The following is a 27,051-nucleotide window of genomic DNA, read 5'->3' on the forward strand; positions in this document are numbered from 1 at the left end:
TACTTTCATTGTATAACTTCGGCTTATATTTCAATTTTTTTCGGAGTGCCCAACAACACCTCCGGAAATACAGACGCACAGATAAAACCTGTGCACGAATTCATTATTTTTACACGTTTAACATAGCATTGCATGATGAATTCATATTTATACACTCTCTGGTTTTTGATATTGGAAACTATAGTCGTGAAAATGTTTTTAGTGCATCCCTAACAGGAAAATACCTCATTCGCGTATTAATTTGACATTTTCCGCTGCACTATTTTCAAGATGTCAGCCTCCTTGACGAGATGCTGTCAACGAGCAGTTCCAAATTTATTATCACCTTTAAATGGTTTGTGAATTGTTTCAAACAGATATTGTTTCACTATTAATTCTGGTCAAGATTTTATCATTACCGCCTACATAAATGATCAAATTCTTTCTAAAACACACCACTTGCACGCATGTCCATGGACGGACAGGACACTGTCTATATCTTCGGTGCATTAGTTTCGGACCCCTTAAGCAGTGTACCCAATGGGTGTCCATGGACATATTTGGCTCACAGAATATCAAGATTTTAAAAATGATTTTGTGTTAAAAACATGATACCTAAGTCTAACAACAAACAAAACTAATTCGACCGAAATGCATTGAAACGCTTACTCTTCTGAAACACCTGGTCTTATTCTGCTTGTACTTTTCCACGAGTCTCCGCGTTAAGCTTCCTTCTGTTTGAATTATGATTATGTTGCCATGTTGGTATTTTCTTTATTTGAAAAAAAATCTTTAGTTTTGAATATGGTTTTCAGTTTCAGGCTTGCCTCTTGTCCAGATTAGGACGGCTAAAAGAGTGAAAGTTGGAACAGGGAGAGGTACCATGGATACTGGAAGAGCAAGAAGGAGGAACAGGGGTATCAAAGTTCAGGATGGTACATTTGTTCATCAAGGTCAAGTTCTTGTGAAGCAGACAGGCCTCCGATTCTATCCAGGGGAAAATGTAGGTTTGCTAATGCATTTGTCTCTGTAACAGCCATTTTAGTTTAAGATGACTGATAAGTAATTTCCTCGGAGGCAATAAAGCATCAATGTTGTCTGTAAATTGGCACATTTCTTGTCAACATGTAAATGATAAGCAGATTTGGCATAGGTATTTCCATTAAAAAAAATGGTAGGCTGAATCCATAGGATTTCATAATTAAATGGTGAATTTGGAAAGTCAAGTTTAAGTTGGAGTCACAACAAAAAAGGATGTCCACATGTTTTATACAACAAGCCAATGTCATATAACGAACCTGATCCAAAATCAAATGCATGTTTAAAGATAATATTCAACTGAATATCAAAATTTACCTTTAAACAGACTTTTGTAAAATGTTGCAGACATTTCATCAAAATTTTTCTTCGTATTACCTAGGTAAATATATTTTTTGAGGAATTTTGTGTCAATCAACTTTTCATTTACAGGTGGATATTTCAAGAAACTACACCATGTCAGCCATGTGTGATGGAAAGGTGATCGTATCTTGTGAACGCCTCAATCCAAAGCCAGACAGTCCACTCTATGCTCCTGTACAAAAGGGTGTGATTATTTACAAAAAATTCTTTAATGTCTACCCTATCCGACTTCATGGGAAATTCAGACTAGTTGATCAAGTATGATAAGATATAAGCATGATATCTGGCATGAAAGAAATTATGTGATGTTGATGCATTTTTTGAATGTTAGAAAATGTTTTGAAATAACAATGTTATCAGCCATTTGCAATGACTGTTGAGAGAATTTCAGTATGTGTGTTTTCAATTGTAAATAAATTATTTGTAGATGTATCAATTTTTGTTCTTTTTTTTTGGCCTACCACCATCATATATTGGACAGTTCCTTTCTTATCCAAATGTCTTTGTCTATCCTTAGAAAATTACTTTTCTCTCTGAACAAAAATTTAAAGTTTACTTAAGTAGTCATTTTATGTGTAGATTTAAGAGGAAAGTAATAATGGCCACAATTAACTTAAGAACTGGAAAGAACTTTCTCAATTTCATATGACAGTTTTCTTAGTTGTGGATGATAAATTTCAAAATTGATTGGAAGAAACGGTCATCCTGAATTTACACTTAGAGATTCCTTTTTCCTTTTTTTATCTAAGTTACTGTATACTAGGATATTTCCACTCCAGGTTAATTTTGCCCTTGTACCATTATACACAAATTTGCCTATGTTCAATTCGCTCTCTGAGGAATATACAAAAGCTTTTTCAAACCCATACAAGTGCCTCATTTGAGGCAAACTATTAATTACACAAAATACTTGAACACTAAACTTTGTCATGATTAAAACATGAGGCAGAGGGATAGGTTAGAAATGGGAACTTAATCCATGACTCCATATTGAAAAGGAATTGCTACATGTGGGGTAGACCGAACAGTAACCATCTCTATGGTGACCTAGTAAACTAAAGTGTAAGGGTAACAAATTCTGTTGTGGCCTGGTAAGCTATATAAAGTAGCCAATTCTTTGTGGCCTTGTAAACTATATAGGAACCAATTTTAAGGTGGTCTGGTAAACTAAATAGCAAGTGTAACTAGTTATATAGTGGCCTGATATGAAGGGTAACCAATTCTACAATGGCAAGTGTAACTTATTATATGGTAAGTTGATGTTTACACATTGCATTTACAAGATTACAATTCATTTTTCCCCTTGTTTATTCTCAGTTTTTTCATCTGTAGATTACTTTTACAATATTTTCTCACATGTCTGTGCACATTCATTCCCACTCGCATCTTGACATAAATTTGTTCCATGGTGTATTTGACAGACTTCTTAATATTTTATAAATCAGTCTGAACCTATTTTGTTGGGGCTAAAATTACTGTATACACTCACACCACATATTTTCATGTTTCAATTCATAGAAGATTCTTGTCTTGCCCTCATATTTGTTTCCATACCACCAAACAACAGTTTCTCTTATTTAAAAAAATCTATAACACATACACACAGTGTTTTGAAATCTATTAAATAAAGCTGTCTTGTCACTTGAAGTGGAAGCTTCCTGGACAGCCCTGAAGTCTTATTTCTGCCTGGACATTATCTTCAGTCATGTGACCAACGACCAACAGTGACTTACGAATTTCCCAAAGAAGGCATAGTGACTGAGGAAATGTAAATGCTTACAATCAGAACCCAAAATATTCAGTATTCTTTGCTCTACCCATGTAACATTTTTTCTGTTGTATAGAGCTTGTTACATATACTACACACATCCCTTCCAACTAATTGTGGTATAATTCACAAGCTCCCTCCACCATAAAATTTGTTACAAGCCCCTGTGGTTCTATCCATATATATTTCAATAATTCAAATGTCCAATGGATTTCATTGTATTTATTATTCATATTTCACACAGAAACTTCACATGGTGTTTATATAAAATAAGTGTGGTATTCATGACAAAGACATCCTCCAGAAACAGGAATTTCACCACTTTGTGTCAATTTAAAATAGAGGTTGTAAGAGTTAACAGTAGTGCTACATTTTACAGGAGTTTTCACTTCATGAGATGTTTAAAATGAGTCTAAAACAATTTAATAATGGTAAGTTTCATACAAGTTTTGAAAGTAAAAAGGAAACCATAGTAAGATCCTTTGATCACATAATCTATTATATTTGTAAATGCTACAGATGAGCTATTTATGTATCACTCTGGTAGTTATTCTTGGTATAGGGTTCCATTGTGATACCAATATGGAATTTGTGAATGTTTGGTATCATAACATCATCTCTGGTGTCACAACATACCAAATAGGTTTTATAACATCAATTCATGTAAGAAAATACTGTTTGAGTATATACAATTAATGACCTGACAATTGTGTGATAAATTAATAGACTACATACGGTCTGGTGTCTACATGCAAGAAATAGAACCAAGGTATACTCCAGGATCAGATTAAGAAGCAGACCTGCTGACGAGGCAAGTACGATGATGTGCTCTCAACGTGTGAAAGATGTACCAGGTAGTCCGACTTAAAGTGACTCATAACTGAGATATAAAACATTGAGCAGTTGACTATTGGAGGAATGTAATCGCAACTCTTTAAGAGAATCTTTTATTTTGGCACTTTTCATGCTGATTCTCATAAACAATTACGAGACAATACGTAAGTGTACTGCACTCTGCTTTGATTTCAAATCACAGCTTAGGTGTATAGTTTATTCAAGACATATTTTAGGTTTGTGAAATATACAACTAACATGGTTACGCAATAGGTACATTGTGTGACACATGACTTGTTTCAAATTTACAGCCCTTTTAACATTGTTTGAAGTATAAGAAGATCATGTAATTCTATAGGAGTTGCAAATATATCTTTTGTTTTCTAATTCTACTGACACCAGTTTACATGCTGATTTTTCTCATTTTGTCATTCCACATGATCTAATCTCTCAAGTTCCACAAATATTAGATGTGGTAAGGTTGCTTCCCCTCTACTGTCCCTCATTATACGGTACATTTGTGCTACACACATATCCTTTCTTATTATTTGTTCATAGTCAGGTATGTCAAGACTGTAGCACTCCTTGGAAAAGGAGAGGCGATATGCCTGAATACTGGACAGTCCTATCAATGCTTCAAGTACACACTCATGAGCAGGCATGCTTAGTGAATTGTCAGACAAATTCACATACATAAGGGTTTCCATAGAGCCAAAGTTGCCTGCCACCAGCTCCATTGTGTCGTCGCGCAACTTACAATCCTCCATCTCCAGTGTGTGAAGTGTTGACTTACAGCCCCTTAATAGTTTACTAATGTTGGCTGCAGCTGGCTGTAGGTTGTTTTCACTGAGATCCAGTTCCTCCAGTCCAGAGATATGATGGGAGACTGACAAATATGCAATATCCGTGAAGGCAAGGCCACATGCCACCAGTCTCAAGTACTGCAATGTACTGGGCATATTGGACAAAATCTGGCGAAGACGTGTCTTCACACGATTGTTGCTGAGGTCAAGTCGAATAAGATGTGGTAAAGCAGAGAGGAGCTGGGCTAGACTGTCACATGAGTCCTTATGCCTGATGCTGTTACAGGACAAATCAAGGGCTGTTAAACCATTAAACCGCTCTAGTACTGGTGACAGCCTACAGAAGTCCTCACAATTCAGAGCATTATACTTCAGACGCAGACTTTGCAAGAACTACAAAGATGAATATATATATAACACCATTACAAGAGCACATGTATGTTTTATTTTAAGCAAGAATTACACAAATTAGTAATCTTGCCTGCAGCTGGATTGTTGATACTACATTAACATATACACTTGCATTATGAATTCATCAATACCTTAGAAAGTAAATAAACAGATTCAGTCCATATATTTTATTTTCTGATCTTAATCTGCAAATGTATTTCCTAATATTTATTGCAAATTGAAATATGACATTACCACACAAAAGATGCTATACTCTGCTTAAACACTGATTTATATTTTATTTAGTAATATGTACCGGATATTGACATTTTTTGGTCCATTAGTAAATAAGCCATGTTAATAACCAAATATAAATTCACTGTGATGCATTTTCTCATAAATATGCCTAGTTTCTGTTGTCTAAGACAACAAACATCCAAGAATTTTTTCTATTCAATAATGAATCCAAAATTTGATGATAACTGTACAGTTCAAACTGTCTTATGTATGGAGAGAAGCAATAACATATTAATTGCAAAAGTCAAGTCTTGAACAAAAAAAAGGAAGCCAAATTTATCTTGCTTTATAGATCTCATGAAATATTCACCAGCTGTTGAAAGTGTCCCTTTTGCTAACAAACACCAACAAAATCACCTCCCAGAGACTTAAATTAGTATTCCTTCTACTGAAGGCACTTTGTTTTTTTGCTAAGTACTGTAGCAGTAATCTAAAACAGAGACACTATTGAACTACACTTGGCATAGAGACATAGCAGTCAGTATATATACCATACCTTTGGATTGATTTGTTGTAGCAGTATATGGAGCTTCTGTTCCCCAAGGCAAGTTGCATCTAATTTTTCCAGGACAATTTTCAGCTTACTGTCCTGGAAACCAGACACTTTAAGAGCTTTACATAGTTCAGCATGAGTCTGGTCTGAGGTAACAAAGGCGTCCATCTTTACTGTGACTACAACACAAAGTATAAAATATCAAGAATATAAACAAGCCATATAATCAATCTTGCTTAAGTCTAAATTAGAAAATGACATAAAATAATCAAAATTTGCAGAATCTTTATACCAAAACAAAACAATTATTGTAGGTAGGGTATTTATATCCTTGTGTGTTCTTTATCTATGAAACAAAGTCTGCTGAGAAAGTCAATGTAATTTTAACTAGAAGTGAATGCTACCAACATAGTAACATTAATAAACTAAATAACCTATGGCATAGAATATTTATATGAAGTTTGAAAATTAACATCTTTAAAAGAATAAAAGGTGTAATTTTGAAAGATATTTATAATCTAAGGGCAGTACAAAAATCTTGTATAATCCAGCAATATTTGGAAAAGCTGACAGGTATGACATTCTTAAGACAAAAACACATTAGTACAATGACTACATATACACTTGTGTACCCTGGTTGAAACAGTTCTGGAAGAATGGAATTGTTGCATGATAAACAAATGCACTGATATCAGATGTTTTAAATGTTACGTGTAAGGCTAAACATACAGTCTTGGAATTTCCTGTCAAACATTAAAAGCAATATCTACCAATAACAAAAATATGTTACATTTTAACCTGTACTGAGGATTATAACAATTTTAGAAATAGCATCCACCAACATTGTTTTATGCAAAAATTCTGAATGTTAATGATATTCTGTCAGTTAGTTTCAGAAGGTACAGCTGGGTCCCCTCAAACTGATGAATATTCCACTGTCCAACCTCGGTCCTGACCAGTGCCAAGCATTTCTCATGCCGGTTTAGCCAGTCCAATGTTTTCAACCACTAACACAAAAGCAATTACAGAAATTGGAAAAGGACATAACTCTTATAGAATCATTGTATGTTGACAATTGTCTTGGTATTAGCAGGGGTTCACATATAGTCACATACCCCCATACATGGATCAGGAAGTGAATAGCCAGTGTTATCAGGTGATTGTTTTTAATTACTCTAAATCTGTTGGGGGCGTTCATGACATCTTCTACACTAGCTTTCTATTCCCAAAGCAGTCAAGGGAAACCTTTGACCAATAGGTAAATCTGTTGTGGTGTTCATAAGATATCCAATACAAAAGGTCATTGTGTATGCTTGCACAAACACAAGCACAGAAGGACAAAGTGATTAACATACACGTCCCATTACCTTAGAGTAGGATATACAATTACCTCAAATTTTATTATTTAAGATAGGAAATCATGCCATTAAGCACAACTGTACAGTCTAACAATTCATGTAATAAGCTTAAGCAAGAGATAAGAGAGGGATCTTAATGTCCAACACTGTTAAATCTATTTGGTCTTTAAAATATGGATCTTTTCCCTTCTTTTCTCTACTTATGTTTTGTTAATCTCTTCATTACATCAAATTTTAAATTCCTCTTTAGAAGTAGCAAAATCCAACATGGCTGCCTGTCAGGAATTCATTTCTTCTGATCAGTCCAAAATTCAAAACGGCACAACAGAGGGGAACCCTATATATGAAATCTGAGACAGACCCATCCAGTGCTTCTCCTGAAGTAACAATAACAAATTACGACTGCCAAAATCCAATACTGGCCTCCTTGTTTTTCAAATCAGTCTTCAAACAGTTTGCTCAAGTAGGGGTAATGATGAACCTACATATGACAAACTCTTTCTGCCAAAATCCAAGATGGCCTCCTGTCAACCCTTTTTTTCTTCAAAACAGTTCCAAAATGAGAATGCAAAACTAATGACCAAGGGGAACATACATATGAAATTAGAAAACGATCCATAGAATCCTTCTCGAGAAACAGCAACATTATCATGCATACAAGACTATATCCCAACAGATGGCCAGTTCAGTAGACAGGAGATATCACTATATCTTTTATCCAATGTATATATAGTTTTAGAACAAAATGGGATTTTATTTCTACTGTGCTACATATGTTCATTGTTATGGACAAGTCACCTACAGCTGGAATCTGGAATGGTGGTATCGGCAGTCATCAGCTGATGTGAAGTATCTGCTGATTCTGTTTGGTCAGGGAGCAGGGTGACCACTCTGTTGTACATGTCCACCATGACAGTCTGTCTGGCCTCATTGTGTGCCAACATACAGTGAGTCGCCAAGTAAAACAGGATGACTTCCGCTGTAATACATCAGCACCACAGGTGAAACAGGAATATGTAAGCATTGGATACAGTTGGCTTTACAGGACTAGAATGAACAGGACTACATTAGAAATAGAAATGATACGGTCAGGATATAAAGAAATAAACAGAATGATCATCTAACCATTTTCCATTGTTTAAACACATGTAAAAGTGAGCACTAAATTAATGAAATCATCATCTATAATACAGTGTGCAGAAATAGCATATAATAATTATTCAAATTCAAATACAATTCAAAATCTTAAAATTATCAAACAAATAGTTCAATTCATTTTGTAAAGAAGTATATGAAAGTCTTGTAATAAAAGCTGTTACCTGTTGGGAACCCTGTCATATCAAGATACTTGAGCTTTGTTGGTGTGCGTTTTTTCAGACACTCCAGGAATGTGTGTGATAGACAAGTTGTGTACCGCAGACTTTGGCGAACAATGTCCATCAGATATGTTGAGTTGTATAGAGGCACTGCAGATGTGAACAGACTAGGGGCAAGCTTTTTTAGAGTGAGACTGTTGAGTGGCCAGTGAGAAATGAGCGTTTCCATGGAGCGGTCACGATTATCAAGAAGGGCTGCCTGCATTAGTGCCACACTGAGGTGGTAGGGGATATGTTGCACTGCTTCTTTTGTGAATGAGGCATCACGCACAATGTACTCTGCACACAGATTCAACAGTGATTTTATGTTAGTCTTTCTATACTGGCCATAGTTTGGATCTGCATGTAGGTCCAGTGGATACACTGCCCCCTGATAATGGTCATATTGTAGGGATGTCTGCATCCTGTCACCTGTTTACAGCTGTCCAACACAAGAAAACTAGCATTCTCACCTACAAAAGATATAAAGATATATCTATTATATAGTTGTTTCATAATACCAAGAGACTTGTACCTATTTTATCACAAGAGGCAAAAGAGCCTGTTTCTTTTACAAGGATATTAAAGCATTACATGCCATGACAAAATAATGTGTTTTGTAATCTGTATTCAAGGTGCAAATGTGCGTAAGAAATTATATATGGTGATGGTGTTCAATCACTCCTGATAATCTGATACTTTTCTTTCGGAAAATGTGATTGGTTATAACAAGTCTGACCCCAGTGAACTTAAGGCTATTTATTTGAGGACATTCTGTAGCATTCCATCTCAAGTACCTACTTGCAAATGCAAGTTAACGGAACCTTGGGCCTTCTGAAACTTAAAAAATTATCTTAAAAGTTTTCAAAGTATTTGATGCCTGTAAAAATGTTCAATGTTAATCATGTAAAGCTTTGCCTTTGGAGTACTCCATAGCATCCAAAGTATTTATCTGACAAATATCAGTATTAATTGTAATAGGAAAGAGTAATGAAAAAACACCTTGCCACTGCTTGGATTCAAAATAGCAACCCTTCAGTCTCCAGCTGGACACTCTATCACTTGACTAATGAGAAATTCCCACTAGATCAGGTTAAAAATGCAACCTGTACTCTCAACATCTACATTACACCCTTCTTCACAGTGTCTTCAATGACAAAATCAACAAAGGTTCAATATCTTCCAAGGAAGCATCTCAATCGCCTACTGCTTCTATCCTTCAAGTGTTGTAGTATGCCACCAAATCTGTAACAGGAAGGAGTAATGAAAAAAAAAATCCTGTCACCACCGCGATTTGAACTACCGACTTTTTGGTTACTAGCTCAACACTATACTGCTTGACTAAAGGGAAATTCTCACAATCCTGGGCTAACAGGCGACCTTAACTCTCAACATCTACACTAAATCTGTAATAGAAAGGATTGATGAAAAACAACCTGCAACCCCTCTGTCTCTAGCAAAACATTCTATTGCCCAACCAAAGGGAAATTCCAACTAGCCAGGGCTAGTAAAGCAACCTTAATGCCCACCTTCTACACCGAGCACTCATGGCTAATTCGTTAAAACAATTTTCTAACATATCTTACCCCTGTGGTCTTTCAAATAGGTTAAGATAATTCATGTTTGGTTCTTTTATGCAGTAGATGTGCAATAGGCAGGACAAAAGTTAAATCAGCTTTTCTTGTCCCCTTTGGCTGATATTCTAAAAGAACTCCTGTCAGCTGATTTAAGTGGGATGATCTGTACTGTAAACTTACCCATACTACTTCCCCAGTCACAATCTCAGTTTTGTAACTTCAATAAATCACCTCTATCTTCTACAAATCACACATGAAACACAATTGTTCTACAGAACTGAATCTTGATCTAAAGTTAAGAAATATGCATATGCAATAGAAGGTCTGCCACCGCTAGGGTTCAAACAAGCGACCTTTCAGTCTCTAACTGGACATTCTACCGCTTGAATAAGTGAAATTCACAGTAGTTAATATAAGGATAGTAAGGAATACAGTGCCCTTGTTTGGGCTTAAACACACTAATTGAAGATTCCATCTTGCCAGAACTAACAAGGCAACAACTTCTCCTCGTGCTCATATACATTACCAAACTCAGCACTTTACATCAGTTTTTTTTGTATGCGTATACAGAATATATGATTTACCAGGGGCAAAATATTATGTTTAGGTGGCCTCTTATTATTAATGAGAGGAATGTCGTAGCATTAATGAGTGGTGACACCTTCGTATTATTGTCAAATTTTCACTTCCACTTCACAGTAACTTTAACCATCGTGAAGGCCAATATAACATTTTGGAATTAATTAAATTTCAATGTATGCAAGGGTGCTTTGGAAATTAGAATCGTGAACATGCCATTTTTATATTGAGAAAAGAGCGTACTAAAATAAATACCGTTAAAGAAGAACTGTTATGTCAGACAATAACTTCATGCGTCTGAAACAACGATACGTCCAGAGAATACTGGAATAAGAAGCATAGGAAGCATAAACACTAGAGCCTCTGTCTTACATATTACATGTCTTTCTCTCTACTGTTGCAAACATACCAAAGACGTTGATTCACAAGAACGTGAAAAGGTTACCGACACCTAACGCTCACTTTGAGATAATGTACAGGTTAAACAGGTTATATAAGCATTGAAAGTCAATTTTCAAGATGACTCTGTGCAAAGGGAAAATTTTGTTTCAGTGCCTGGCGTCATCAAATTCTCGTTTATCAACGTAAGTAAGGACTAATTTGTTATTATCGCTCAGTAATGCGTTTTCTTGTGATCAGATTGTCTACTCATACGAAACTAACAAAAAATGCATTTTATACAAACCCTCTCCCCACTTCCAAATTCTTGTTTTAAGTTCACGAGATGTAGTTTTTTAGGCTTATGTCCATCTAGAAGAAATGGTATGCCTCAAAATGACACAAAAATTAACAATAAAACATCTAATTAGTAGAAATTCGCTATATGTCTAGCTAAGTCTATTTAAAAACATCATTTGTAAATTTATCTATGGTCCTGATTGTGTTAAAACACAGTTGTACATGCACAATGCTCTGCAAACATATATCTCAACTTTGAGTCCTAATTATAGAGTCACAAACAATTTTCCATGCATTTCAGTATTTATATGTATGCATGTATGTGTTCTAGATTTTCAAGTTTACTTTTAGTTTTGCTTCTAGTTCTTTTTGCATCAGATGCTATGTTTTTAGTTTCCTTTCCAAAACAGCACATCATTCTGTGATTTTAAATATTCTATATTAAGACCGTCAAATTTTTTATCATTCAGAATTATTTCCATAGATTTTACTTGTCTGAATTGCTTACAGGAAAGATATTTTGTTGCTGACAACAATTTGAAATGTCTTAAGAAAGCGTTCTTCAAAGGAACGGAACATCCACAAATTTACAACTTGTACAAAATATCAAAATATCACTTTGATAATTTGAGAGAGCACATCTACTTGAAGAACTGGTTGTTTGTTTTTAAGTACTTATAAGATATTGTGATGTTTTTTCTTAATTTAATATCTAATATTTACAGTTTTATACAAGTGCGATCAAAATGGTATTCTGCTCAATACCTGGAACCCACCATAAACGAAAAAGAACTAAAGAAGCCAGTCACAGCTACTGATCCTAGGTTGTTTCGACCAATAATGGCACCAAGGACAGAACAATCATTGTCATTCACCTATGTACCAGAAGTTCAGTGAGTAAGATTTTTGGACCTTATCAGACCAGGAAACATAACTCCAAACAAAGAGCAAAGTACACAAATTTAAGCAGTTGATGGAAAACTTGAACAAGTGCATTGCATGACCATTATATCTGAGACAGAAATAATATTCAGGATGCATTTGTATGTTGTTTATAAAACGAAATACTGTTGTTTTTATAAACCATTATGTTGAAGTATATGTATTGTTTTGTAATTATTATGTAATTTGTAAAGTCATACTTTAAGAAATATGGATAAGAAGAATTCACATTTATTGTTTCATTTTTGCATTGTTAGGAAATTTATCAACATATTGATGAGAAAGGGGAAGAAGGAGTTATCCAGGAATCTGTTGGAAGAGGTAATTACATATTTTCATTCAGTAATGTGCTGTATGCAAATGAATTTACATGTACAATTATTTAGCATTTGCTCCTTGTTGAAGCTGTTTTGATGTCCCTGCTATGAAGTAACTGGAGGTATAAGATATTACTGTTTGTTCATGCTTCTCTTTTAAGTCTGTCACAGAGTCTGCACTAATTAATGGTGATAGAATTATTAGGATGCTGATATTTTGTGTGGAAATTAATTTGGAGTGAAACACCAATGCTATGCAAAATGGAAAATAATTTGATTTATGAATACATGATAGTAATTAGGACTTGCTTGTTAATTATATTTATCATCTTATTGATGTATAATGTAACACTTTCCTGTACTTTTTTTGTAGACCTTTAAGAAGGTGAAAGTGATACAGTTAAAGAAATATAAGAAGGCAAATAAAGATGAGCAGTCTGAAATAGAGCTTAATCCTGTAAATGTGTTCCTTGAAGCGGTGGAAAATTGTCGCCCTAATGTTCATACCACAAGAGTCATGCGAGGTGGGGTGTGGTATGAGGTAAGGAGAAAAAACAATAACATGTGTTGTAAAATTGCCTATCATAGTTAAAGACATCAGAGTAATTGAAAATGACCTATATTTTTTAGGTTTGGTTGTGTTGAATTTGTTTAGTATCAGTTCAAAATGGCCAAGTCACCATCAATTTTATGAAACTGATTATCAGAGCTTTTATGTTTTTGTTTCAGCCATTCACTGTAGAATAAAAACTGATTTCATCAATAAATCTTTAAATATCTCACTACTGCTATTTCTGCAGGAGATATTGAATGGGTCTTCAGATTTGAAATTCGGATTCTCCTTTGTCACTGATTGTGTATATTTAATAGTTGATCGGAAGTATTGGATGGCATTCATTTTAAATACTTGTTGAAAACAAAATGCACACCATTTTTAATCAAGATAAAACAAAATTGTGATTAGGAGACATGGAACCTTGACTTTATGGTGATACATTGTATATGCTACAACTTTAGATTAAGCAGATATCTATATTCTTTTGTGATACTTTTTGTAATGATGATAATTAATTTCAGGTTCCTATTGCATGTAATCCTGAAACACAGACATATAAAGCCATGACATTCTTGATTAAGAGTGCTGCAGAGAAAGACAGAAAAGCAAAGTTCCCAGACATGCTTGCAAAAGAACTCATAGAAGCCAGTAACAATGAAGTAAGAACAACTATAACATGTTTTTGTATTTATTTAGTGTGCAGGTAGTTAATAGAATATTACATGTGTCTAATCCAGGGACAGGGATATGTCAACCTTTGTGTAGGAGTTAAGCAGGTTCGCAGGTTTGTTTAGTGCTGACCAGCCAACCAAACTCTCACACAAAGGTGGAGATATCATTCTCCATGAAACAGATTAATGTTTTCTCTTTTTTCTCACATACCAGTACTTTAAAAAAAAACAGCAAAAAATGTAAGTTGTTGTGAATGTCCCATTAAATGTGTGTCAAAATTGATAACGTTATCAATTTGCAAGATGTACACACTAAATGAAATGACGCCGCTTTTCTATTTTGAGTAGCATTATAGCATGTGCCAGCTGTCTTTCCCTCCCACATAAAAGTATACTATCCCTAGCAACCACACTGTAAAGTTTGTGACAAATTTCATTGCTATGAGTTCAGTTTTAGATAAAATATGTACCGGTACATGTTGCTTTATTGAAAACATGATCATAGAAATCCAGGCTCTCTCCATCCCTACCCATAAAACATAAACATTTTTTTAACATAAAATAGCTAGACATGAAAGGCAAGTGTGCTTTATGGGCTTAATGGTTATATTGTATTAATAATTGTTGATTGTTTTTGTTATTGGTTTTGTTTTAAATATTGAAGGTTGGTTATTGTGTTGCAGGGTAAGAGTGTAAAAAGAAAACAAGACCTACTGAAGCGGTGTGATGACAACAAAGCATTTGCCTCCTTCAGAAATAGATGATTTTGTTTGTGCATGAATTGTGTGATCAATAAAGATTATGTTTGAGTCTAAAAAGGCTTCACTGGTGATTTTTCCTATAAGAATTCATCTAGGAGATTCATTTACTGTATAAGAATAGGTTAGGGATTGATTAATTCTAAGTAAAGGAAAAGTAAACCTAACCTTAGTGCCATGAAAATTACTTAAACTCTTTCTAACTCCATCCCAGTTCCTGATATTTGAAAGCAATTCTGTTAAAAACAGTTCTGAAGGAAACTACAATCGTTTTTCTGTCAAAAGCTTGATTATGTTTATCCCCAGTTATCTGTATTTGTAATCTTAAGAAGAAAGTGGGACTTATGGTATGATGAGTGCCACCTAGCACTTGACAATAGGCTTAACATCATTTTTGTAAGCACCATTTCATGCTGACAGATTATAATCAATAATGAAAAATCTATTTTGATTTATATCAAGATAACATTGACATCATCCTTCATATGGAATGTAAATGTACAAATACATAGGTGCTAAGTTGGTGCAGAGATAAAACACTTGCCTTTCACCTAAGCAACAGTTACTCGATTTCCTGACCTGACATATCTACCTGACGCTGTTGGTTTTCACCATGTTGTCAGATTTCCTCAAATGGTAGGCCCCAAGTGTTGTCATTCAGGTCAACAAGAGTGATTAATATAAACGGTTAGCTCATACACAAATATTGTAGAATAAATCAAAGTTTACAGTTCAATTTAGATATAAGCATTGAATTGTCTTGTGATATAGCATTTACATACATTTTCAATGATAGAGCTTGGCATCGTGTGCTAATTAGTATAACAACAAAAGATGTATTGCTTTTTAAACCAATCTTTAACTATATGTCATGTCACCTCAGTGCAATGGTTAAATAATGATACTAACTGAACTAATTGACTTCAGTGGGGATTTTCAAGTACATTTGTAATGCGAGAATTCATCTCTTGTAACACTTTTTTTTAGTGTGCTACAAATAGGGCAAGTAACAAGTGTTTTTCATCAAAGAAAACACTAATTCTACGTGGTGATGTGAATCTTAACAAAGATATTTACAGAGTAGGTATTAAAGAACTACACAGTTTTTATAAAAATTATGGCATACCCAGTTGATGTCTTTCAGTCTTTAAATGACTTCTTCTCAATTACCAAAAAGTTGCATGGTCATAGTAATTGATCAGAGGAAGCTTGGTTCAACAGCTTTCATGTTTTCTCCAGTGAATGACCTTGACTCACATTCAAGTTCAAAGGGTCATATTTTTTAATGTTGCAAAAGGTTTCTTGGATTAATGATGATAAGCTTTTGTCCAGGTCACCATTTTCGTTTGTAATTAAACCTTTAAACACGTAATATCTGAAAGGTCAGGAATTTCGGCTAGTAGCATGCTTGGATTAGGTTTGTTCAAATAAGTCATCTTGACCCACTTTTAATGTCACATGAATCAAATGTTTGATCTTCCAGTGATTGCTGAATAACCTTTTTTGTATAAACTTTATATATTTTACAAATGATTGCAAAACAAGCTATTACATTAATCACTCTTGTTAGTCCAGATAGAAGCACATGAGGAGTTTTCCTTTGGGAGGTGACCCCCCCATACCGTTTCATGTTCACTAGGGGAATCTGAATTCCGGACACCAAGGTGAAAGGCGAGTGCATTACCACTGTGCCAACAACACTGTAAAACCCAGCGTCATGATAAGGCCAGTAAAGAGCAAGAGCAAAGGACTATTAAATTTGTCCAAATGAAAGACCTTGGGTATTTTTCGAATAGTTATGACAATTATAATCAGTTTTAATGACAGAGCTTTGTAGGCAAACATCTGAGCACTAGAGCAAAGCTGTATGTTCATCTGCAATGTTCGGTCTTTTCAGCGGTCATAATATTATAATTCAACGATTATACATTTGTGTATCGTTCACAGATTACAACTGAAGTTAACATTGATATAATTAATTCAAAATTAAACCTCAAACATTTGTTTTGATGGAATACCATCACTGTCTCTTAACAATGATAACGACATAGATAAAGGGTGATGAGCTGAATGTCATTTACAAAACTTAACCTCCTATTAGTGTACTATGTATTTTGACGGTTGAATTTATGAATTATGAAATATACGTTATATAAATATATGTTTATAAATAAACCAGATAATAGGTCAATTAGGATTGATATTTATAGCCACAGGAAAGAAGAAAAGTGGGGAAGGGATGCAAATCAAGTTTCACAACTTCATTACTGTATGCCATTCGAAGTGATGCATGACACACATTTGTGACACATTGAACTGATCAAATAACAAAGAAATGCATGGGTAAAGTTTTGCCATATTCCTGACGTCCAACGTCGCAAGAACGTATTTTTTCCTGACGCAGATGTCGCTCCATTTCATTCCAAACATGGTCAATCGAAGAGAAACCTGGGAACATGACAAGCCAAGTTAGCAAAAAGACATTCTGTTGCTGTAGATGTCCCAACAATACGTACAGTGTAAGGTCTTACATTGTCCTGCTGAAAGTTGTCCTTCACTATGAACAAATGGGTCCTTTCATTGAAACACAACAAAGGCAAATTTTAATGTTTTAATGTAATCGAACAAGCTTTTAATACTTCCATACATGACTTTTGAAATTATGGACAAGACAAATATTTGTTTTAAAAGTATACATAGTTCTTTTTTCAGTTACTCTATTTTGATATTACTGTCTCCAGCAGCTGGAGTTGGAGTGCCATACAAACACACATCATTCATATTTGCGATATTTCAGCATAATATTTCTTTTTTGAACGTGATGTTAACAGTTGGAAAACCTCCTATCGGAGAAGACTACCGACAGTAGTGTTTATAATATACTTTGAGCAGAAAAGGGTCTGGTCAATTTGTTCTTCATTTCTGTCTCTAACATAATAATTTAATGACAATATTCACAATTATCATTCTGTTATCAATATTAACCTTTTTACTGAGTATACTCATTTTACTGATTCGTCTTGTAGCTGTAAGTCAATTAAGATTATTTAATTTTCATAAAATCCAACTCACAATAGTATTGAGAATTAATTTCCCTGTGACAAGCAAGATATGAACACTGTTCTTTACTATCCATTTGCTTTTCGGACATATATGGAACCAAAATACAAACAAAAGAAAAAATATATGTGGTGTCTATTGAGAAAATACAGCAATGTTACCAATTATTATAGAATTATTCTAATGAGTTATGAAGTTGTACCGATTCTATAGATAAAAAATAAATCACGGATGAAGTGACAACAAAAGTGCCTGTCATATTGTTCAGTATATTGAACAGCACCAGAACATTCGTTTTTTTGCAAATGTAAAAATTACATGTATTTTGACCATACAGCTTTCAACAAAGTCTTCTTGAACCTGTCTCTTGAAACCTTATTTAACTTTTATATTTTTCTGACTCTGTTAGATATAATGGTTGTTGGTAGCCTCAAAAGATCTAACACAGAAAAGATAAGTTTATATCAAACTTCCTACGGCCTAATTGATAAGCTAACATCTATCATTGGTCAACTGTAATGTCAAATTTGAACTTTTTTCATCTAGGTTCAGAAACATGTTTAAACTGAAATAACTACGATATATATATAGCATTACATCTTATAAAACAATGCTTGCATGGATAGGCATTTGTGTTTGTAGTAAAGTGAAAATAAATTGCATCCCGACAGGAACTACTAACAAAAAAAGAAGAACCCTCATTAGGTCTTCCATGTTGATTTCATTACGATAAACTTCCATCACATTGTCCTCCATATTGCACTGACCAGTCTGTCATGGCGAAAGATCTCCGCAGCAACATCACAGTGATGTAACACTGTCTGGGATGCCATAAGATGACTTAATCGCTGGGAATTTACGCTGTCGTAATGTTTAACATATTTCCTACATTACGACAGACATGGTTGCTTTAGAATGTAAAAATGTTATGTCGCTATGGTGCCAATAATTGAGAAGCTTCAATCATGCCAGCATCTCGAAGCGCCCTTTCCAGCTCTCGGCTATTAGTCTGGCCTCCACTCTTTTCTCTATACTTTACCAGGATCAGTGTTGCCTGCAATTGAAAAAGGAACAAAAATAATTGTCTTACGTTGGATTGACTGAAATGAAGAAAACACTAAAAATCAAAAGCGAACCTTATTTTCCAAGGATGATAAAGATCAGCTTCGGGATAAATCTCTTAACCCGAACAGAGAGATTTCCATTGACAAAGATCCTCTACTAAAAATGGTGCCAAAACCCGCTATACAAAATTGAGCCTCCTTCACCTAATAATGTTCTCGGCCAAAATTGCAAACGTTCTTTATTGTCGTTACTTTATAGCAAAAAATAGTCTTGGACGACGGACGGGAAGATGTTGGAAGCTCAAACGTATTTGTTGATCTCGATGCTATTCGTTTATATTTGATACTAACCAGGTGCTTGTTAACTCGGTGTGATTGATTTTTGTTTGATACTTACCAGGTGCTTGTTATCTCGATGTGACTGGTTTTGTTTGATACTTACCAGGTGCTTGTTATCTCGATGTGACTGGGTTTTGTTTGATACTTACCAGTTGCTTGTTATCTCGATGTGATTGGTTTTTGTTTGATACTTACCAGGTGCTTGTTATCTCGAGACTTATTTTTCAACTCGTCGTGGTCCTCCTTGGTAAGACCAAGTTTGTTGCTAAGGCGTTCTAGATCCTTGGTGTATATTTTGTCTGTTAGGTGTCGGATAGTTCGGTCGGATGGCGTAGCTCGTGCCGTCGACGGTCGACCGATAAACGTACTCGGGGAGGGAGATGGTGCAGCACTAGTTTCTCCGCTTGGCAACGTTACGTCCATCTGGAACTGTATATCGCATAAAACTTGTCAAAAGACAGATTTTACTCAGCATGGCAATGGATGTAGAAATGGCGGAGAGGAGTTAAAGCTTAAGACAAATAAATGCTTTAATTTAGCGAAGTGGGATACGATTGAAAGTTGTCGGAGAGGAGGTGGTAATGGTAAACACTGTCTAAAATACCTCAGGCAAATCTTCATACAGGCGTTCCCTCATATAATTAGGCAACACTTCGAACTCAAGAACTTGCTGAAGTAGTTCTTCCGGAATGGCTCTTTTGATTCCATCAATAAACTCCTTCTCGCTGAAGTTACCTGCGTAAATATATACTTATAATTGTACTAATCGACCTCTATAACGATGATCAGAACAGAACTGCAATCATTTAAAGAATACTTGATATACAAAGGAATATGTTGCTAGAAAGGAAAATAACGAGTACGATAGGACCGTTGGCGGTTGGAATTACCATTTTTGTCGGAGTCCATTTGTTGAAACACGACGTCTGCAATTCCAGGTATTGCCTAACAAAGAAAGCAATAAATTGATGTAAAAATCAGCCATTTTAACACAAGTGACATCATACAAAGTAACACTATCATTCAAAGGCGTTGTTTATACACAGTTAAGTTAAATGTTGGAGTGATATATTTCTTTAACGTCTATGCTGGTTTAATGATGTATAGAAGAAACACTCGTCCAAGAGTATAATTTGGAGAGGCAATAAAGCTAAAAGCAACTCTAAAAATAAAGGGAAAATGCACGTACTTTTACTAAGTATTGCTATATTTAGATGTACCTTTTTATCTTCTGGGTTGTTGTACACCAATTCCAAAACCTTTATAAAATTTGCCCGCGTCACATTCTTTGCACTTCCTAGCAGGTTGAATATAGCTGAAAAATAAGTCAAAGATAGTTATTTTGAAACTCCGCTCAATAATGTTCACTCGATGTATTGCAGTTATCTATATTCGAGACAATTAGTTATACATCTCTTTAAATAATATCTCAATCATTGCAAAATATTTTGTTTAAGTACTTCCACGAGGAAATTTCTATGACGAAAATGATAGGAAATGAATATATGTCCGAAAGTAATACATACTAATCCTGAAGATAGAGGACCATAGATACACTAAAACATCTTATAATGTGTGGCATTCTACAGGATCGGACGTGGCTTCCAGGGGTATTGGAGAACGTAGCGACACCCCATACTATATCAACACTGCCTTCTGCTGCAGGAAATAATTTAGTGTCCTTCTCCCGCTAGAATTCGAGATTGTCTTTGACTTCTATTAATGCAATATTCAAGAAATAGAAAATGATCAGTGGTCCCTATAGTAATACTCCTATTTGCGTTCGTTCATTTCTGTGCTATTTGCCTGTTAGTGTCCAAACAAACCTCGCAGCTTTGTGTCCGTGTCTCCGGCCTCGCACCACTTCATCCCTCTAAGGAAATTTTCAAATGTCAACTTCTTTTTACTGGACAGGAACATCTTTAAAATCTGAAAATCGCTTACTTGTTTATATGGTGTGAAGGGTGATATCTTAAAAATTGGTCTTTGAAAAAAATACCGATGGATCAGTATTGATGGAATATACTTATCCCATGTACTTAAACTTAACGAATGAGTCTTTTCTGAAGCTGTTTACTTCCGGTATCGTGAAGGTCTTATTACATAATAAAGGTGTCAGTTTCATGTAAATTAATCCCCTGGCCAATCATTTAGTTTGGTGTATTGTACTTGCTCAAATACTGCTGGCCCCAACTAGATGTGATGTATTCATCCCATAAATGAAAGCCCCAGCTTGATGTGATATTCTCACTCCGTTACTTAAGGTGCCAGTTTGATGTGATGTACTCACCCCATTACTGAAGGCAAGTTTGATCTGATGTACTCACACTATTACTGAGGGCGCCGGTTTGATGTGATGTACTCATCCCATTACTGAGGGCGCCAGTTTGAAGTTACTGAAGGCAAGTTTGATCTGATGTACTCACACTATTACTGAGGGCGCCGGTTTGATGTGATGTACTCATCCCATTACTGAGGGTGCCAGTTTGATGTGATGTACTCATCCCGTTACTCCCGTACTCACACTATTACTGAGGGCGCCGGTTTGATGTGATGTACTCATCCCATTACTGAGGGTGCCAGTTTGATGTGATGTACTCATCCCGTTACTGAGGGCGCCAGTTTGATGTTATGTACTCATCCTATTAGTGAAGACACCAACTTGATGTTATGTACTCACCCCATTACTGAGGGTGCCAGTTTGATGTGATGCAATCACACTATTACTGAGGGCGCCAGTTTGATGTGATGTACTCACCCCATTACTGAGGGTGCCAGTTTGATGTGATGTACTCACCCAGTAAATGAAGGCCCCAGTTTGATATAATGTACTTACCCATTACAGAAGGCGCCAACTGGATGTTATGTACTCACACTATTACTGAGGGTGCCAGTTTGATGTGATGGACTCACCCCATTACTGAAGGCAAGCGTTTGAAGTGATGTACTCACCCCATTACTGAGGATGCCAGTTTGATGTGATGCAATCACACTATTACTGAGGGCGCCAGTTTGATGTGATGTACTCACCCCATTACTGAGGGTGCCAGTTTGATGTGATGTACTCACCCAGTAAATGAAGGCCCCAGTTTGATATAATGTACTTACCCATTACAGAAGGCGCTTACTGGATGTTATGTACTCACACTATTACTGAGGGTGCCAGTTTGATGTGATGGACTCACCCCATTACTGAAGGCAAGCGTTTGATGTGATGTACTCACCCCATTACTGAGGATGCCAGTTTGATCTGATGTACTCACACTATTACTGAGGGCGCCGGTTTGATGTGATGTACTCATCCCATTACTGAGGGCGCCAATTTGATGTGATGTACTCATCCCGTTACTGAAGGCGCCAGTTTGATGTGATGTACTCACACTATTACTGAGGGCGCCGGTTTGATGTGATGTACTCATCCCATTACTGAGGGTGCCAGTTTGATGTGATGTACTCATCCCATTACTGAGGGTGCCAGTTTGATGTGATGTACTCATCCCGTTACTGAAGGCGCCAGTTTGATGTGATGTACTCACCCCATTACTGAGGGTGCCAGTTTGATGTGATGCAATCACACTATTACTGAAGGCGCCAGTTTGATGTGATGTACTCACCCCATTACTGAGGGTGCCAGTTTGATGTGATGGACTCACCCCCATGTACTTACCCATTGAGGGCGCCAGTTTGATGTGATGTACTCATCCAGTTACTTAAGGCGCCAGTTTGATGTGATGTACTCACCCCATTACTGAAGGCAACCGTTTGATGTGATGTACTCACCCCATTACTGAGGATGCCAGTTTGATGTGATGTACTCACACTATTACTGAGGCCGCCGGTTTGATGTGGTGTACTCATCCCATTACTGAGGATGCCAGTTTGATGTGATGTACTCATCCCGTTACTGAGGGCGCCAGTTTGATGTTATGTACTCATCCTATTAGTGAAGACACCAACTTGATGTTATGTACTCACCCCATTACTGAAGGCACCAGTTTGATGTGATGTACTCATCCCATTACTGAGGGCGCCAATTTGATGTGATGTACTCATCCCGTTACTGAAGGCGCCAGTTTGATGTGATGTACTCACACTATTACTGAGGGTGCCAGTTTGATGTGATGTACTCACCCCATTACTGAAGGCAACAGTTTGATGTGATGTACTCACCCCATTACTGAGGATGCCAGTTTGATGTGATGCAATCACACTATTACTGAGGGCGCCAGTTTGATGTGATGTACTCACCCCATTACTGAGGGTGCCAGTTTGATGTGATGTACTCACCCAGTAAATGAAGGCCCCAGTTTGATATAATGTACTTACCCATTACAGAAGGCGCCAACTGGATGTTATGTACTCACACTATTACTGAGGGTGCCAGTTTGATGTGATGGACTCACCCCATTACTGAAGGCAACCGTTTGATGTGATGTACTCACCCCATTACTGAGGATGCCAGTTTGATGTGATGTACTCACACTATTACTGAGGGCGCCGGTTTGATGTGATGTACTCATCCCATTACTGAGGGCGCCAATTTGATGTTATGTACTCATCCTATTAGTGAAGACACCAACTTGATGTGATGTACTCACACTATTACTGAGGGTGCCAGTTTGATGTGATGTACTCATCCCATTACTGAGGGTGCCAGTTTGATGTGATGTACTCATCCCGTTACTGAAGGCGCCAGTTTGATGTGATGTACTCACCTATTACTGAAGGCGCCAGTTTGATGTGATGTACTACATTACTGAAGGCGCCAGTTTGATGTGATGTACTCACCCCATTACTGAGGATGCCAGTTTGATGTGATGAAATCACACTATTACTGAGGGCGCCAGTTTGATGTGATGTACTCACCCCATTACTGTACTCATCCCGTTACTGAAGGCGCCAGTTTGAGGCGGTTTGATGTGATGCCAGTTTGATTTGATGTGATGTACTCACCCCATTACTGAGGATGCCAGTTTGATGTGATGCAATCACACTATTACTGAGGGCGCCAATTTGATGTGATGTACTCATCCCGTTACTGAAGGCGCCAGTTTGATGTGATGTACTCACACTATTACTGAGGGCGCCGGTTTGATGTGATGTACTCATCCCATTACTGAGGGTGTCAGTTTGATGTGATGGACTCACCCCATTACTGAAGGCAACCGTTTGATGTGATGTACTCACCCAGTAAATGAAGGCCCCAGTTTGATATAATGTACTTACATTGAAGGCGCCGTTTGATGTGATGTACTCACACTATTACTGAGGGTGCCAGTTTGATGTGATACTCACCCTATTACTGAGGGCGCCAGTTTGATGTGATGTACTCACCCCATTACTGAGGGTGCCAGTTTGATTGATGTGATGTACTCACCCCATTACTGTTATGTACTCACACTATTACTGAGGGTGCCAGTTTGATGATTACTGAAGGGCCCCAGTTTGATGTGATGTACTCATCCCATTACAGTTTGATGTGATGTACTCACCCATCCCAGTTTGATGTGATGTACTCACACTATTAAGGCGCCAGTTTGATGTTATGTACTCACACTATTACTGAGGGTGCCAGTTTGATGTGATGTACTCACCCCATTACTGAAGGCGCCGTTTGATGTGATGTACTCCAACTTGCCAGTTTGATGTGATGTACTCACACTATTACTGAGGGCGCCAGTTTGATGTGATGTGCCAGTTTGATGTGATGTACTCACTCCCATTACTGAGGGGCCAGTTTGATGTGATGTACTCACCAGTTTGAAGGCGCCAGTTTGATGTGATGGACTCACCCCATTACTGAGGGTGCCAGTTTGATGTGATGTACTCACCCCATTACTGAGGGTGCCAGTTTGATGTGATGCAATCACACTATTACTGAAGGCGCCAGTTTGATGTGATGTACTCATCCCATTACTGAGGGCGCCAGTTTGATGTGATGTACTCACCCCATTACTGAGGGTGCCAGTTTGATGTGATGTACTCACCCCATTACTGAAGGCGCCAGTTTGATGTGATGTACTCACCCCATTACTGAGGATGCCAGTTTGATGTGATGCCAGTTTGATGTGATGTACTCACACTATTACTGAGGGCGCCGGTTTGATGTGATGTACTCATCCCATTACTGAGGGTGTCAGTTTGATGTGATGGACTCACCCCATTACTGAAGGCAACCGTTTGATGTGATGTACTCACCCCATTACTGAAGGCAACCGTTTGATGTGATGTACTCACCCCATTACTGAGGATGCCAGTTTGATGTGATGCAATCACACTATTACTGAGGGCGCCAGTTTGATGTGATGTACTCACCCCATTACTGAGGGTGCCAGTTTGATGTGATGTACTCACCCAGTAAATGAAGGCCCCAGTTTGATATAATGTACTTACCCATTACAGAAGGCGCCAACTGGATGTTATGTACTCACACTATTACTGAGGGTGCTCGTTTGATGTGATGTACTCACCCCCTTGACGAAGGCATCATGCTTGATACCTTGTACAATTGAGTCTGTGATCACTCCATCCTTATTACAGCCAAGCTGACGGAACCGGAACCATAATCTCTCCGTTTCTGCAATACTCACTGTAATATTATCATTCTATCTGTAACTACCAAGGTTTATAGAAACTCTCAACGTCCACAGTGATATATTAACTATATATAAACACTGTAAAATTACTCCAACACTATATCAAGGCTTTCATTGTGAGCTGTTATATCGTTATTTATTGAAATCACGTAAAATAAACTTCGTCTTCACATTACTGATCAATGCGTTCGACACCTTAATGTCATGTATTTCATTATATTATGTAGTTTTAGATATAAGCCTAAAAAGAGCTAGGAATTGGACAATTTTTGACATAAAACATTGATTAAATGATCATGGGCCAAGTTAACTTACGTTCTGTTGCTATCGCATGGGTTGTGATCCAGTTAGCGTCCGTAGGTTTAATCTTGTCTTTGACGACCAGGCAATCCGAGTCGGGCAGAAATATTAAACTGGCCACGGAACCCATTACTGAAATACAGAGAGTAACGGCTAAAGATACAACATTCAGATAATTCTATTTGGGGAGGGATGGATGTCACTCCAAAGGCGGAGGATTGGATAGAAATAGGAGAGGGGTGAAATATTACAACACACGGAGGGATTGGAGGGTAAGGTGTCACTACATAGAAAGGGTTTGGAGAAGGGTGAATGCCACAGCACACGGGGACCTCTATATATTAAATACTGGCATGCATTTTGTAAATATAATACTTACCCACAGTAAATAAACACTGAAATATATTTTGTATATGTCTAACTTACCATAGTAAAAACTGGAATATATTTTGTATATGTCTAACTTACCATGGTAAAAACTGGAATATATTTTGTATATGTCTAACTTACCATAGTTTAACCTGGATTACATTCTGTATATGTATTACTTACCATAGTTTAACCTGGATTACATTCTGTATGTCTACCCACCATGGTAAATACTGGAATGCATCTAAACATTAATACTTTTCCATTGTAGACATTCGATGAATACATATGTAATAAAACCACAGGGAATACCAAGGACATATCTTGATGTATCTACCGACACTAATAGCTCATTGCATAGATATACGCTATACCCAAAGTAAATACTGGAATACCACTACTTAACCAGGGTAAATATTGGAATATTTCTGGTACTTAACCAGGGTAAATATTGGAATATTTCTAGTACTTAACCAAAGTAAATATTGGGATATTTCTAGTACTTAACCAAAGTAAATATTGGGATATTTCTGGTACATAACCAAAGTAAATATCCGGATATTTCTA

General features: G+C 36.6%; 4 protein-coding genes across 4 annotated transcripts; 2 read left to right on the forward strand and 2 right to left on the reverse strand.

Annotated features, from left to right (window-relative positions):
- The first annotated feature begins 270 nt into the window (after window positions 1-270).
- Window positions 271-1,812, forward strand: LOC132551281 (large ribosomal subunit protein bL27m-like). Its single transcript, XM_060215405.1, has 3 exons — window positions 271-334; window positions 795-982; window positions 1,450-1,812. The coding sequence occupies exons 1-3, from the start codon at window positions 271-273 to the stop codon at window positions 1,642-1,644; spliced, it is 447 nt and encodes a 148-aa protein (XP_060071388.1). The 3' UTR covers window positions 1,645-1,812.
- Window positions 1,813-3,276: 1,464 nt separating this feature from the next.
- LOC132551258 (leucine-rich repeat-containing protein 14-like) lies at window positions 3,277-11,179 on the reverse strand. The gene is made up of 6 exons (XM_060215373.1): window positions 11,090-11,179; window positions 9,681-9,923; window positions 8,643-9,151; window positions 8,126-8,302; window positions 5,969-6,144; window positions 3,277-5,178 (listed from the first exon to the last, which is right to left on the reverse strand). Exons 3-6 carry the CDS (start codon window positions 9,100-9,102, stop codon window positions 4,411-4,413), a joined length of 1,581 nt encoding a protein of 526 aa, XP_060071356.1. The 5' UTR covers window positions 9,103-9,151; window positions 9,681-9,923; window positions 11,090-11,179; the 3' UTR covers window positions 3,277-4,410.
- Window positions 11,180-11,295: 116 nt separating this feature from the next.
- Window positions 11,296-14,816, forward strand: LOC132551271 (small ribosomal subunit protein uS7m-like). The gene is made up of 6 exons (XM_060215395.1): window positions 11,296-11,418; window positions 12,238-12,405; window positions 12,712-12,775; window positions 13,145-13,312; window positions 13,849-13,986; window positions 14,682-14,816. Exons 1-6 carry the CDS (start codon window positions 11,354-11,356, stop codon window positions 14,760-14,762), a joined length of 684 nt encoding a protein of 227 aa, XP_060071378.1. The 5' UTR covers window positions 11,296-11,353; the 3' UTR covers window positions 14,763-14,816.
- Window positions 14,817-18,750: 3,934 nt separating this feature from the next.
- Window positions 18,751-26,245, reverse strand: LOC132551246 (uncharacterized). Its single transcript, XM_060215359.1, has 8 exons — window positions 26,131-26,245; window positions 25,690-25,808; window positions 21,046-21,148; window positions 20,440-20,534; window positions 20,110-20,164; window positions 19,824-19,954; window positions 19,415-19,648; window positions 18,751-18,870 (listed from the first exon to the last, which is right to left on the reverse strand). The coding sequence occupies exons 1-8, from the start codon at window positions 26,243-26,245 to the stop codon at window positions 18,751-18,753; spliced, it is 972 nt and encodes a 323-aa protein (XP_060071342.1).
- Between the last annotated feature and the right edge of the window lie 806 nt (window positions 26,246-27,051).

The sequence above is a fragment of the Ylistrum balloti genome, unplaced genomic scaffold, assembly GCF_031769215.1.
Source record: "Ylistrum balloti isolate Yb309-2 unplaced genomic scaffold, AGI_CSIRO_Ybal_v1 Utg370190, whole genome shotgun sequence".
Taxonomy (NCBI): domain Eukaryota; kingdom Metazoa; phylum Mollusca; class Bivalvia; order Pectinida; family Pectinidae; genus Ylistrum; species Ylistrum balloti.